The 13,439-nt window shown below is 59.7% G+C and overlaps 1 protein-coding gene across 2 annotated transcripts in view; it reads right to left on the bottom strand.

Annotated features, from left to right (window-relative positions):
- Positions 1 to 10,673, bottom strand: part of LPGAT1 (lysophosphatidylglycerol acyltransferase 1) — a 35,936-nt gene extending 25,263 nt beyond the window's left edge. The window contains exons 1-2 of one of the 2 annotated variants that reach the window (XM_055144474.1): positions 10,475 to 10,673; positions 9,374 to 9,629 (exon numbers count right to left, since the gene is read on the bottom strand). In XM_055144474.1, the coding sequence (XP_055000449.1) occupies positions 9,374 to 9,611 (238 nt within the window). In that variant the 5' untranslated portion in view covers positions 9,612 to 9,629; positions 10,475 to 10,673. Of the gene's footprint in view, positions 1 to 9,373; positions 9,630 to 10,168; positions 10,432 to 10,474 lie in introns of those variants that run through there. The other variant, XM_055144473.1, reaches the window with a different exon arrangement.
- Positions 10,674 to 13,439: the final 2,766 nt, after the last annotated feature.

The raw sequence follows: 13,439 nt of genomic DNA on the forward strand, positions 1-13,439 counted from the left end.
AATATCTGCAGAGTCTAAGTGGAAAGATACAGCAAAATACACTGAACTTGAAATTTACAAGAAGCTACAGAAATGAAGAGAGTTTGGAGGGACAGAGAGACGGGGCTGAAGGAGCAGGACCAAAACTGTGGGAAGTACCCGCTGGTCACAGAGGGTGACTGCAGGGTCAGCACAGGGTGGGGGGCTGCTGGAACCGTCTGGGCCTGAGACTCAACTGTGAATGACTCTGGAAACCGCGGGGCCGTCCTCCATGCAAACTTGATAAGGAGTGCCAGACCCACCAACACAAGTGTGCACAGCGGGTGACAAGTGGACACCCCTAGCGCTTCTTATCTTACACCATACGGAAAGTGAAGTTAGACGAAAGACCTGGAAAAAAAGCACTGCTCTGAAAACACAGAAGCAGCAAGTCTGCACACCCAGGACTGTGCCGGTTTCTTAGACAGGACACCAAAGCTCAGGCTGCCGATGGGAAAAAATAGTTTATTATGCGACATGTACAGAAGAGTCTTACACGGTGCAACAAGAACCAGGGAGAAGCAGGGAGATCATGAGGCCAGTCCTGGCGCCAACACACAAGGCCCCAGACACTCTATGGGACCCCCTGGTGCTGCCGGAGACTGTGTGGGAGTGGGCAAGCTCCGGCCAACACAGGCGAGCCCCACCACTAACGTGCGTGACCCCATGAGCACCACACCTCAGACTGTGACCCAGAGGACGCCCGGGCGGGCTCTGTGACGGCCCTGCTCCCCTGTGAGCACCCGAGCCAAGTGTGCTCCACAAAGCCACGGCAGCGACAGCAGGGGACACTCTGAGAGCACGTCCCCTGCAGAGGGAGAGTCTCAACACACCATCAGTCACCAGGAGCGCAGACCTGACTCTTCAGGTCCACGAGGAGGGTCAGGCATGAGCAGCAGACAGGAACCGGGAGAGGCACCCCTGGGACGAGCTGGAGGGCCGTGTGCAGTGTGCAGCCCGCTTCCCAGGCTGTGCCACCCCCCCCCCGCCCCGTTCAACACAGAATGACTGGGCGGGGCCCCACAGTGCGACTCTCAGGTTCCCAGAATCAAAGCCAGTCACTCGGAAAAGGGCACGTGCTGCCCAGAATGGAAGACAACCAAGAGCCCATGGAGCTGCGAAGGTGTCGGCAGACGTGCTGTGTCCACGCAGGGTGTACTCCTCAGCCAGAGAACGGAAGCGGCACGCTGAGAGCACACGCCTGCCTGAACACCAGAGCCAAGCATGTGGGACATGGGGGTGTAGAGGTCGAGGTGGAGGTCTCGTTCTGTTCAGCAGGGAGAACCCTTCGTAGGGCAGCCGAATGAACAGACGCAGAGCCCGGAGGAGGGAGGAAGGCATTTATTCTATGGCAGTTACAGTATTTATACCTCCCTGCTGCAGGAGGTGGTGCCGGGACCCCCAATAGAAATGCAGGGTGTGGCACGGGATTTAGCTAGTAATAAACAAATGCTGATAGGATAAAATCAGTAAGATTAGGAGTGGCAACCTTTGCTAGGTGTGGCATGGGATTTGCTAGTGATTAAACAAATAGTGACAGGATAAGATCAGTAAGGTAAAATGGCTCCCTACATGGGGAAAGCAGAGGGAGGGGGCTCGGGATACCTGAGGGGGATATGGAATGTTCCAGATTACTACATCAGGATAGTGACTGTACAAGCATGTGACTCTAATATAAGCCTCCAATCTTAAAAACATTGAAACCACTAACGTCCTGGTCCATGGGTCACATTTCAGTCTGAAACGTGACACACAGGGCCCGGGGTAAGGCCAAGTGTACGGCACTGGCCTGCTGACATAGCCCTGGTTTCTCTGTTGCTCAGTCCACACGTGCCAGTGCTCAGGGTTGACTCCTGCTGTACCCAGTGGCCTGCTGGCAGTGCCTGGGGACCACATGTTGTGCTGGGTCCAAACTGGAGCCAGCAGAATGCAGGGCAAGTACTTACCCCTGTACTATATCTCCAGTCCAAAAATATTCTTTTTTTTCCAGGGGGATGGGAGGCTTGGTTAACACCTGGCAATTTTTTTGCTTTTTTTGCTTTTGGGGTCACACCTGGCGATGCACAGGGGTTACTCCTGGCTCTGCACTCAGGAGTTACCCCTGGCGTTGCTCAGGGGACCACATGGGATGCTGGGAATTGAACACGGGTTGGCCAGGTGCAAGGCAAACGCCCTACCCGCTGTGCTATCATTCCAGCCCACTAAAATTATTTTTTGATGATCCAGAATCACAATGATGGGCTTAAATGTACAAATTTCTTCACTTTGGGGTGTACAATAATGCAAGCTTCTAATCCTTGCAGATCCAGGTAGAATATCAATGTGTGAGAGCACGTGCTTTGCAGGTGTGAGGCCCTGGGTCTAGTCCCCGGCATGTAAACAAAAAAGTCTATGCAAAACATATTTTACACACAGTATTTATAATGTAATCGTGCATTTATAATTCAAAATTATCTTCAAGCTTGATGTGTACAAAAGTTTGGGAAAGTTGTTCACTAGCAAAATTTGATCAAACAAAACCAAACCTTAAAAAATGGTACAGCAAGGGGCTAGAGAGATAACGGAGTGGCTAGGGTGCTTACCTTCCAGGTGACAAGGGAAAGGGAGGGAAGAAGAAGGGAAGGGAAGGAAGGGGAACGGAGGGGAGGGGAAGGAGGGAAGGGGAGGGAAGGGGAGGGGTGGAGGGGAGGGGAGGGGAGGGCAGTTCCTCCAGAGGCGAGGCAGCACGACAGGCTCGAGTGCAGGTTGCACGCATGCTGGAGGCCTGGATTCCATTCTGGGCACTCAGGGCATGGCCCAAAAACAACCTCTGAAAATTTGTATAAGGCCAGAGAGATAATACAGTGGGAAGGGCACTGGCCTTGCATGAGGCCAACCCAGGTGCAATCCCCAGCACCTAACATACCCCCATGAGCTCCAACAACAATCAGTCCTAGGTACCACTGGGTTTGGCCCAAAGACCAAAAATTTTTAAATTGTTTATATATTTTTATATAAGCATATAGTCTTACCATTAAAGTTTTAGTATGCTTTTTACAATATGATTTTTAAAATTCTTTGAAACAAATCATCTTGACTTGCTTTTGTCCTTTCTACTTAAGCATATGAAACAGCAAAGAGAAATAACCCATTTTATTCACCTGAATTGCAAGCAGTCAGATTTCCCAGGGGAAAATCAGGTTGTCCCCTAACTAATGAGCACAAAACACAGGAACCACTTGGCCCAGCAAGTGACCCAGAACACAGCAGTGACAAGGATGGGGAGTCATAGTCGGTTGGAGTGTCTAAGGGAGCACCTGAATGCACCCCACTGTCCGGTTGTCTGAGGGAAGAGGCCCCTACATGTACTCCCTGCCCCATGTCTGAGAGAAGAGGTTTCTCAGTGTACCCCACTGCCCCGTGTCTGAGGGAAGAGGTCTCTCAGTGTACCCCACTGCCCCGTGTCTGAGGGAAGAGGCTTCTCAGTGTACCCCTGCCCCGTGTCTGAGGGAAGAGGCCTCTCAGTGTACCCCACTGCCCCTTGTCTGAGGGAAAAGGCCTCTCAGTGTACCCCACTGCCCCTTGTCTGAGGGAAGAGGTCTCTCAGTGTACCCCACTGCCCCGTGTCTGAGGGAAGAGGCCTCTCAGTGTACCCCACTGCCCCGTGTCTGAGGGAAAAGGCCTCTCAGTGTACCCCACTGCCTCGTGTCTGAGGGAAGAGGCCTCTCAGTGTACCCCACTGCCCATCTGACAGAAGCCCACCAGGATCTGCAATATGCAGTTTTGTAAAGGGACAAACATCTCCCAGCTCCCCCAAACCCAGGCAGGGAGCTCAATGGAGCGAAGGCCTAGAGCCAGGAGCATCTGCTGAGCACCAGGCGGCCCGGGGAGGATGGCAGATTCAGAGATCAAAGAAAACCACCCAGAACTGAGGCAGAGACTGTGAGGTCACAGACGACAGGAGGGACCCTGAACAGTGGAGGGGAAGGAGCACAGAGAAACCCGACGGAGGGAACTCCGCGAGAGGCCAACCGACACAGGGCCAGGCACCAGAGAAAAGCAAGGCCATGTAGTTCCAGAGAGGGGAAGACACACACTCCGGGAAGGCAGCAGATCTGAGGGAAGGGCAGACTCGGACACACGCCTGGGAGCTGCGGCTGAGGCAAGACTGCCAGGACAGGGATGGCTGCAGGGCCAGGAACAAAAGGGATGAACTGTCCCCCTGGGACAGTCGGGTCCGGGGTGAGGCTGGGGCAGTCCACTCATATACACCACACACACACACACACACACACACACACACACACACACACACACACACACACACACTCACTCACGACACACACACTCACTACATACACACAAACACCACACACACACACACATGTACACTCACCACACACACACTCACTACATATACACAAACACCACAAACACACACACACATGTACACTCACCACACACACACACTCACCATAAATACCACATATACTCACTCACCACCCACACCACATATATTCATTCATACACACACTCACTACACACACCATATACTCACCACATACACACATTCACTCACACTTGCCACACACATACTCACCATATACACAAACACCACACACCCTCACTACATATACATACACCCTCACCACACACACACCCTCACTACATACACACACACAACACACACACATACACCACATACTCACCACATTGCACACACCACACATACTCTCACTCACACACACACCACACACAAACACACACATACACTCACCACACATAATACACACAGTCAAACATACACACACTCATGGACATTCATCATACATGTACTACACATACACACCACCACAAATCCCACACTCACACTCAGCATACATATACACACTCACTATAATGGACACTTACACACACATGCCCCCAAAACTCTCACATACCACACACACACCAGTGCCATGCGGCACTGGAGGGCACCAACACGGCTGCCCAGTGCTCGCCAGCTGATGACAGGCAGGGACAGAGGGACAGTGGAAGGATGGCTCTTGTTCAGGAGCTGACAGGTACTCGGACAGAACAGCGGAGAATCTGACGCCCAGCGCCACCGCGGAACCAACGGCACTCCTCAGTGCCACACTGGGCAGACTGAGCCAGGGAGCAAGACTGAAGCCACGGGGCAGCGAGCTGGGGACAGACAGGCCTGGGCTGTCCACGGCCGGACGCTACGGGACACCTGTGGGCCGGGAGAGGCGGCAAGGCCTCACCACATCACCCAGACGTAGCTGAACCCCAGAAACTCTGAAAGCTGGAAGACAGGCAAACCCAAAAGCCAGGGCAAAGGAGGCGGCGCTGCAGGGGCAGGCCAGGCCTGGTGCGCGTGGGGAACCCTGTCGCGATGGACCAGGCAGCGTATCTGCATCCCCGAGCTCCTGAACTGAAGGCCTACTCCCGCCCACCCCCTGGAAACCAGAGCACAGCGAGACCTCCCCTAGAACTGCCGAGGGTCTTTGCCAGCCCCCACCAACCAAGCAATGACCCCCAGTCTGCCTGCCTGTCTGTCTCAGGGCGGAGGGGCAGGAGTCCCCGGCTTCAGAGGCGCCACAAACACTCCCCCCCTTCCCAAACTTGGCTGAGCGGCAGCTGCAGAAACATGTCTCCTGTGGCAGAGGGGGGGCCGCTGGAACAGCCACACAGGGAAGGTGGGACAGCAGGTAGGGCACCTGCCCTGAACGTGGCCCACCCCAGCCTCAGCCCCTACACACCCAGAGTCCCCCAAGCCCCAGGAGTCAGCCCGGAGCACTGTCCTGTGTGCTCCCGAACCAGAAACATTGCCAGAATACAACACAAATGTGGCGTGGGGATAGCGCCCAGATATGCAGCCCAAGCTGCCCTCGCGAGGGGCAGGCAATGGCGCCCGCACCTGTCACAGCCCCTGCCTCGGCTTCCTTTCAGAAGCAGTGCCGGCCGCACCCTTGCAAAGACGGGGCTCTCTCATGCTGGCACCCCGCCCGTCATGCCCTGTGCCCAGCTTCCGTGGAGGTGCTCCTGATTGGGAGCGGAAAGACCAGGGGCCTGTCCTGCCTCGCTCCTGGGTCCCTGTCCACCACCAGGCAGCACTGGGGGGCGACTGCCCCAGCGTCCACCCCTCACCCATGCCTGGAAGCTGGCCATCAGCTGGGAGCTCGCAGTCCCTCGCAGGCTCCGTGGCCAGTGGCAGACGCCCCTCTAGGATATGGGATGCCCCTCCTTCCAGGGCGGCAGCAGGCTGCAAGCAGCTGGCAAGGGTGTGGGCACCAGAGTCACGTGAGAACAACCCTGCCAGGAAGGAGCAGACAGCTGGGCAGGCGCTCAGGCCAGGCTGCAGCCCACACAGGGCAGAAACCCTGTGACAGCCTCAAAGGAAGCAGTGGGTGTCCTGAGACCCCACACCGGCCTGGTCTTCTGCAGCACTGCCCGGACACACGGTCCTGCCTCATTCACCTCGTTCTCTGAACTGGTCTGTGCATCAAGGCAGGCAAAGAAGGTTCTGGAAGCTTTCTCCATCCTCTCAGGGGCAGATGCAGAGCTGATTCTCACACAGGCAACACGGATCCCGGGGAAGAAGCAAAATGCTGCCAAGAATTCCAGCAACAGCCCCTATGGCTGAACATGTAGCTCAGCCAGACACACATCTCCGCAGCTGCCCTGGGAGGCATTATCCCCACACTCTGCAGCCCCCACAGAAGCAAATAACATTTGTGGGGCAGCCCCTTTGGCGTCCCCTAACCCAAACAGTGTGTCTGGGCGGGAACAAGGCGTTTCTCAATCAAGGGAGTGAAATAAACTTACTTATTTGTTTGTTTGGGGGCTTAGTCCTGGCAAGCTAAGGGGCCCATAGTGGATGCTGGGGATCGAACCTGGGTTGGCCACATGTAAAAGTTCTGCCCAGCTGCACTGTGGCTCTGGCCCCAGGATACACTATTGTGGGTTTTTTTTTCTCTTTTTGGGTCACACCCCAGCAATGCACAGGAGCTACTCCTGGCTCATACACTCAGGAATTTCTCCTGGCGGTGCTCGACGGACCATATGGGATGCTGGGAATCGAACCTGCGTCGGCCGCATGCAAGGCAAAGGCCCTACCTGCTGTGCTATCGCTCCAGCACCCGCAGGGTACACTATTTTAGACGCCGAATTGCATTTGCAAAAAATCTCTCACTGGGGTTGGGAGCCCAGGTTTGACTCCCAGGACCTAAGGAACAGCCCCCGAGTGCCCGACCCACCAGGTGTGGATGGGAAACAAGACAAAAAAGGCTCCGAACCTACCCGCTGCCTTGGGGACCTCTGGCTCCCGCCCTGCTCCTCGTGCAGGGTCAGGGTTCCCTCTCAGTGACCCGACCAAGGTGCTCCTCTGTTACCTCTGGGGGTAACCCACACTCCCACGGCAGAGCAGCGGGGAGAATGACAGCCCCTCACTCCTCCTGCTCTGCGGGCTGTACTGTCCACTCAAGGGCACGGCTGCATTTAAGGCCTCATTTCCATGGCCTTCACCTCACACCAACCACCTGACACAACCTGATGACATCCCACACCTGGAACTCTGCCAGGGATGGACTGCTCGCCACCTCTCAGCTCCGGGAGGGCCCGGGCACTGCCACCCATGGGCAGGGCCTCCACCTGCGGTCAGGGTGCTGGGCTCTACCCAGGGCTCGGGGGCGCCAGATCGGCCTGGGTGCAGGTGAGTGCGGCTGCGCAGCCAGCACGGGGGAAGTGTGGCCCCAATGCTCCCCCATGGCTGACCCAAGCGCCACCACCGGAAATGACGAGGCTCTCTATGGAGCTGCTTCCTGTTTCTCCTTCAAAACCAGGTTTCCTGTGTGTTTCTTCTCAGCACCTCAGCTGTGAGCAGGGCAGGCCTGAGGACGCTCTCCGACACTGAGCCTGGGCTGCAGGAGGGGAAGCCGGCAGGCCCGGCCTCTCCAGCATGCACAGCAGGGCTGCCCACATGTGGTCAGTGTGGAAGCACCAGGCTGGGCCCTCCCCAGAGCTCACGCCTATGTCTCTGACTGCCACGCTGCCCGTTTTGTTGTTATTTTCATTTGGGGGCCACACCCAGCAATGCTCAGGGATCACTCCTGGCAGTGCTCAAGGATCACTCCTAGATCTATGCCCCTGGCAGCGAATCACTCCTGGCAGTGCTCAGGGGGTGCTGGGGACCAAACCAGGGTGAGCCACATGGAAGGCAAGCACCTTACCCGGTACTAACTCTCTGGCCCCATAACTATTTCATTTTGACCAGGCCTTAACCAGAACCCCTAAAATCACTCCTTCATAGAACACCACTGACAATAAGCACTGAAAGATTTCCACTCAAACAGTTGCTGCTGCTGCTGCGTACCACTGGTGGCTCACACAAACACAGCACCAGCTGACCAGTGTGACCAAATACAGAGCAGCTGTGTCTAAAACTAAACGAGGCATTCCAGCCACTGCCACTGTCAAAGCAGGCACCACGGAAGCCACGCAGTGCCACGTTGGCAAGGAAGGGCCTCAGAGAAAATCCACACTGCGGCCACAGCTCCCCGGTCCTCTGCAAGCTCAAGGTCAACGCCCAACCAATGAGTCTTGGGTTCACAAACCCGGCAGAAGCACCAGCCTTCCGGTCCCCTCACTGGGCGAAAGTGGGATGGATTTCTAGAACTTGCATCTCAAAATGTCATGAGCGTACTTGAAACAAGCACATTTAGGAAGACTGGAATGAAGGCCACAGGCCCTACCCGGCTCCTGGGGGAAGCTCGGACTTCAGGGCCAAGAATTCTCCGAGAGCAGCACCATCCCGCCAAGAATTCAGCATTGTCGGATCCTCGTTCTCCCCTCCTGCTAGCCTCACTCCCACTTGGTCCTACAAAAGGAACTGAGATTCCCGCTCAGCTACGGGTGTGGATGGGAAGCAGGGCATGGCCAGGCCGGCAGCTCTCCGCTCAACAGAGCTCAACCAGACCTAAGATCACTCCTTCACACACTCTGTTGAGCCGAGAGCTGCTGACGGCACTACACACCAGCCCCCTTGCCTCGGTGTTCGCTCACGTGCACGGGAAGAGCTGCAGAAGCAGCCTGGGCAGGAGGGGAGAGAGCAGTTTGCGGGGACTGATCCAGCGTGCCCACTTCGTCCCACCCTGTTCTGAGCTACAGACCCCCAGCCCCATTTCCCAGGCGCCTTGCTTCTCACAAGACCTCGCTAAAGGGAGAGAACCTGCCAAACTCCCCCAAAGCAGGATCCATCCTGGGCCAGCCATGCGGGTAAGCCCCAGTCCTAGAAGCCTGGGGCCCTGGGGGGCGGGAGCACCAGGGGGGCAGGCGGGAGATTACCCTTCCTATCGGGGTTCCAGAGGGGTCTTACCTGTGTAGCCGGCAGACCAGCCCCACGATGCCACCATGCCCAGCAGCCACTTGTACATGATTCCTTCCAGGTACCAGAAGAGCGCTGGGTCCAGCAGGCGCAGGGGCTGCAGCGCCAGCACGTAGCAGACGTAGGACGGGATGGCCACCAGGTTGTTGAGCACCATGAAGACGAAGCGCAGGAGGCCCCGCAGCAGCACGCAGCCCAGCCGCCGCGCCTCCTCCGTGCTGCCAGCCATGCTTGCGTCCCGCGGCGTCTGCGGGGACAGGGTCATGGAGCGGCCGCGGGGGCTGGGTGCAAGCGCCCCACCCGCCTCCTCTCCAAGGAGTCCAGGCCCGCGCCCTCCCCTGCTCCGGAACCCCGGCCCGCGTTCTCCCCTGCTCCGGGACCCCCGGCCCGCGCCCCCTCCCCTGTTTCGGGATCCCGGCCCGCACCCCCTCCCCTGCTCCCAACCCCCGGCCCGCGCCCCCTCCCCTGCTCCCGGACCCCCGGCCCGCGCCCCCTCCCCTGCTCCCGGACCACCGGCCCGCGCCGCCCCCCCCCCCCCGCCTCCGCTTCGCACCGCGCTCGCAGCCCCCGGCCCGCGCCCATCGCTCTACCCTGGCGGTCACGGCCACGCTCCGGAGCGCGGGGGGCGCCGCGGGGGCAGGGCCGGGGCGGCGGGGCGGGGGGCGGGGAGGCCGGGGCCGGGCCCGGGGCGCGGCGGGGACAGAGGTCGCGGCGGCCGGGCGGGCCGGAGGCGGCGGAGCGGTGGGGCCCGGGCGGTTCCCGCGGGCCGGGCCGGGCCGGGCTCACCTCGGCGGGCGGCGGGCGGGCGGCGGGGCCGGGGGCGCGGGGCGCGGGCCGGGGGCTGCGCGGCGGCGGCGGCGGCGGGGGTCCCCGGCCGGCGAGCGGCGGTCATGGACGCGGCGCCCTCGTCCGCGCGCGGCTGCCTGCGGACACAGGGACGCGGGCTCAGAGGCCGGAGCTGTCACCGGGGCGGGCCCGGGGAGGCGGGCGGACGGGCGGCCCCCGCCTCCTCCGCGGGGCCCGGCGCGCCCCGGCCCCGCCGCCGCCGCCGCCCGCGCCCGCGCCCGCGCCGCGCCCGCGCCCCGCGCTCACCTCGGGCGGGCCGGGCCCCGGGCCGGGCGGCGCCCGCGCGGCCGGAAGAATGCATGGCCGGGGGGACGGAAGCGGCGCCGCACCCCGAGCGCCCCCTAACGAGGCCCGGCGCGGGGGGCGCGCGCCGAAAGGCCCAGAAGCGAGCGCCGCGCCCGGGAGCGCCTCCGCGCCGCAGTGTGGGCCGCGCGCCCGCCCGCGCGCTCCGGCCCCGCGCCCGCCCCGGGCCCCGCGCCCGCCCCGGCCCCGCGCCCGTCCGCCGCTCCGGCCCCGCGCCCAAACGCCCGCCCCAAACGGGGAGCCGGGCCCGCGCGTCCCCGGAGGCGCCGCGCCGCGCCGCGCCGCGCCGCGCGCGTGCAGGTCGGCCGGAGGGCAAAGCTGCGGACCGTGGCGGAACTCGGGGCGCAGACACCCCCCCCCAGGCAGTACCGCCGAGGACAGATCCCCTGGTCAGGACTCCAGGATTCACCCCCTTGGTCAGATGCCCTGGTCAGGCCTCAAGACCCACCCCTTCTCCTACCCCTGGTCAGGGCCCAGGACCCACCCACCCCTTGGCCGGACCGCCTGGGGGGGCCCCAGGACCCATGCTCTGTCCCGCCTGCAGGGCCCAGGCTCCTGAACCCCAATGGCCCTGTCTTTGGGGCTCCTCCCAGCCTTTCGTATTTAAGTCAGAGTGCCCCCAAGAAGGTCTCTCCCCGACCTGCTGGGGTGCTTGCTCCCGCTCACCTTTAACAGGTGAGGGAAAGAAAACCCCCTTAAGGCAGGGGGGAGATTATTTTCCCTCCCTCATCCCTAAAGGAATGTAAGCCCAGGCATGTAGGATTCAACCCTTTCCACTTAGTAGCCTTTTTTTTTTTCCACTTCTGTCATTTCTCGTTTCACTGATATTACAACACTCTCAACAGGGCACGAGAGGACACTGGCCCTATTGGAACTTTCCATGAGGTTCTGTTAACACCCACCGCAGAAAAGGGGGCTTCACCATTTCTATGGCCTGAGCACCTGCACCATGGGTCATAGCTCTGCTGTTTTGTTTTGTTCTAGACCACACCCAGCACTGCTCAGGGTCACACCCGTCTCTGTGCTCAGGGTCACACCTGCCTCTGTGCTCAGGGCTCCCTCCTAATTCTGTGGTCAGACTCATTCCTGGCTCTGTACTCAGGGCTCACTTCTGGTGGGGCTTAGGGGACTCCGGTCAGGGACCCCAGGCTGGCTGCATGCAAGGCAAGTGCCTTATCTTCTGTGCTCCCTCTCTGGCCCAGGAGCAGCGGCTTTAGCTCATGAGAGAGATGATGTGTGTGCCACAGGACATCATGTAAAATGTATCCTTAGATTTGAACTGAGTAAGCAAGATGGGGCACACATGTTCCCCAGGAACCAGATCAAGTCACGGGAGAACTGCTCCTCTGGGCCCCTAAACTGTGAGGTCATGTGTGGGCGTACCCTGGCTGACCCCCCCACGCCCCACTGTGGAATGGACCCCGGGACCCTGGAACACAGACACAGGGCACCCTGGCGCTGGCTGTACTCAGATGCGCTCTGGCACCGTGGCATGCCTCACACATGTGTGAGCAAATGCATCCAGTGGGGGTCAGCAGAAACAGGAACTTCTTGGGCCTCGCATCCCCGGACAGTCCTACTCCGGGCACAGAGTGCCCTCCACTCCTGCTCTCCGGCGCTGTGGCCTGGAGGAAGTCCTGACTCGAAGCCCTGACCTTGACAGGTCTCACACAGCCTTGCCCTGTGTAGACAACCCTGACTTCTGACCAGCTCGTGTTGGACTCACGCCTGCTCGTTGGCAACTGTCTGTGCCCTCTGGCTTCTCAGCGGTGGGGTCTCAGATGCAGGAGTTGGGGTTCTCTGGCGCCTCTCTGCGGGGCTGGCAGATGGCCTCGCAGGCTGCCTCTCCGAGCAGGCAGAAGAGGGCCGGCATGTCTCAAACACCCATCTCTTTAGGGACCCTTCTGTGAGCCTAGGGTAACCAAACACCTCCTGAGGGGTCTGTCTCCCGCTGGGCTTGCTGTGTGGGCGCAGGGGGCACCGTCCAGCGAGCCCTTCAGCCTGTGGTGTGCACACCAAAGCTGAGCAGGCGTGTGGGGTGGGGGTGCCAAGCACAGCTCTGCCCCTCCCTGTCCCACAGTGCTCCCCCCTCAGAGGCACCTGGGCACCGTTCACAGTCCCACAGCAAGGATGCTGACACGGCTGTCATCTTAGTGACCAAAGCATTTTGTTCTGTTTCTGGCACAGGGGAGTCTGCCTCTGGGCTTTCTGGGGACCAGTTCAGTGGGGGGCTCTGAGGCCCCGTTCCTTATCTCCCGTTCCTTTCAGAGTCCTTCCTTGGACCCTGGGGACTAAGTAGCTCCAGCCTGGAATCTTTACATCTGTTCCTTCTCATTCTGTGGCCCTGCCCCCTCCCTGAGAGCCCCCTGCACTTGGACAGACAGGTGCCCCCGTGCTCGCCTGCCGGAGCTGATGCTTCAGGAGCATCAGAGTGCAAGTAGAAAGCAAGGACCTTGCTGAAGGGCTAATTAGCTTCCAGTCCCCTGTCCTGCTTCCTTAGCGTCGAGACAAGCAGAGCACAAACAGGAATGACGTCAAGAGTTTCAGCCTCGTAGACACCCCAAGTGTGGTGGGGAGCAGACCCAAGGGTGGGTCTGGGCCTGTGCTGGGGCAGGAGGGCAGGAGGGCAGGGAGGGAGTCATGGCTGCTGCCATGGGGTGGGGGTCTCCAGACAGTGAGAACAGCAGCCGCAGCTCTGCGGTCTAACTGGGTCCATCTGGCCCACAGACACACACAGATCAGGCTATAACCAGGGAGGGGCTCCCTGGGGCTTTTCCTGGTGGCAATTACAGAAACAATTCACCTGCCTCAACCACCTTCTGCGCAAGGCTCCAGTGAGCCATTTCCTCCCCAGGGGGCTCCTGCCTCATTCGGCCTGAGCACAGCCTCCCCATCACTCAGAGCAGGT

This window comes from Sorex araneus, chromosome 7, assembly GCF_027595985.1.
Source record: "Sorex araneus isolate mSorAra2 chromosome 7, mSorAra2.pri, whole genome shotgun sequence".
Lineage (NCBI taxonomy): Eukaryota > Metazoa > Chordata > Mammalia > Eulipotyphla > Soricidae > Sorex > Sorex araneus.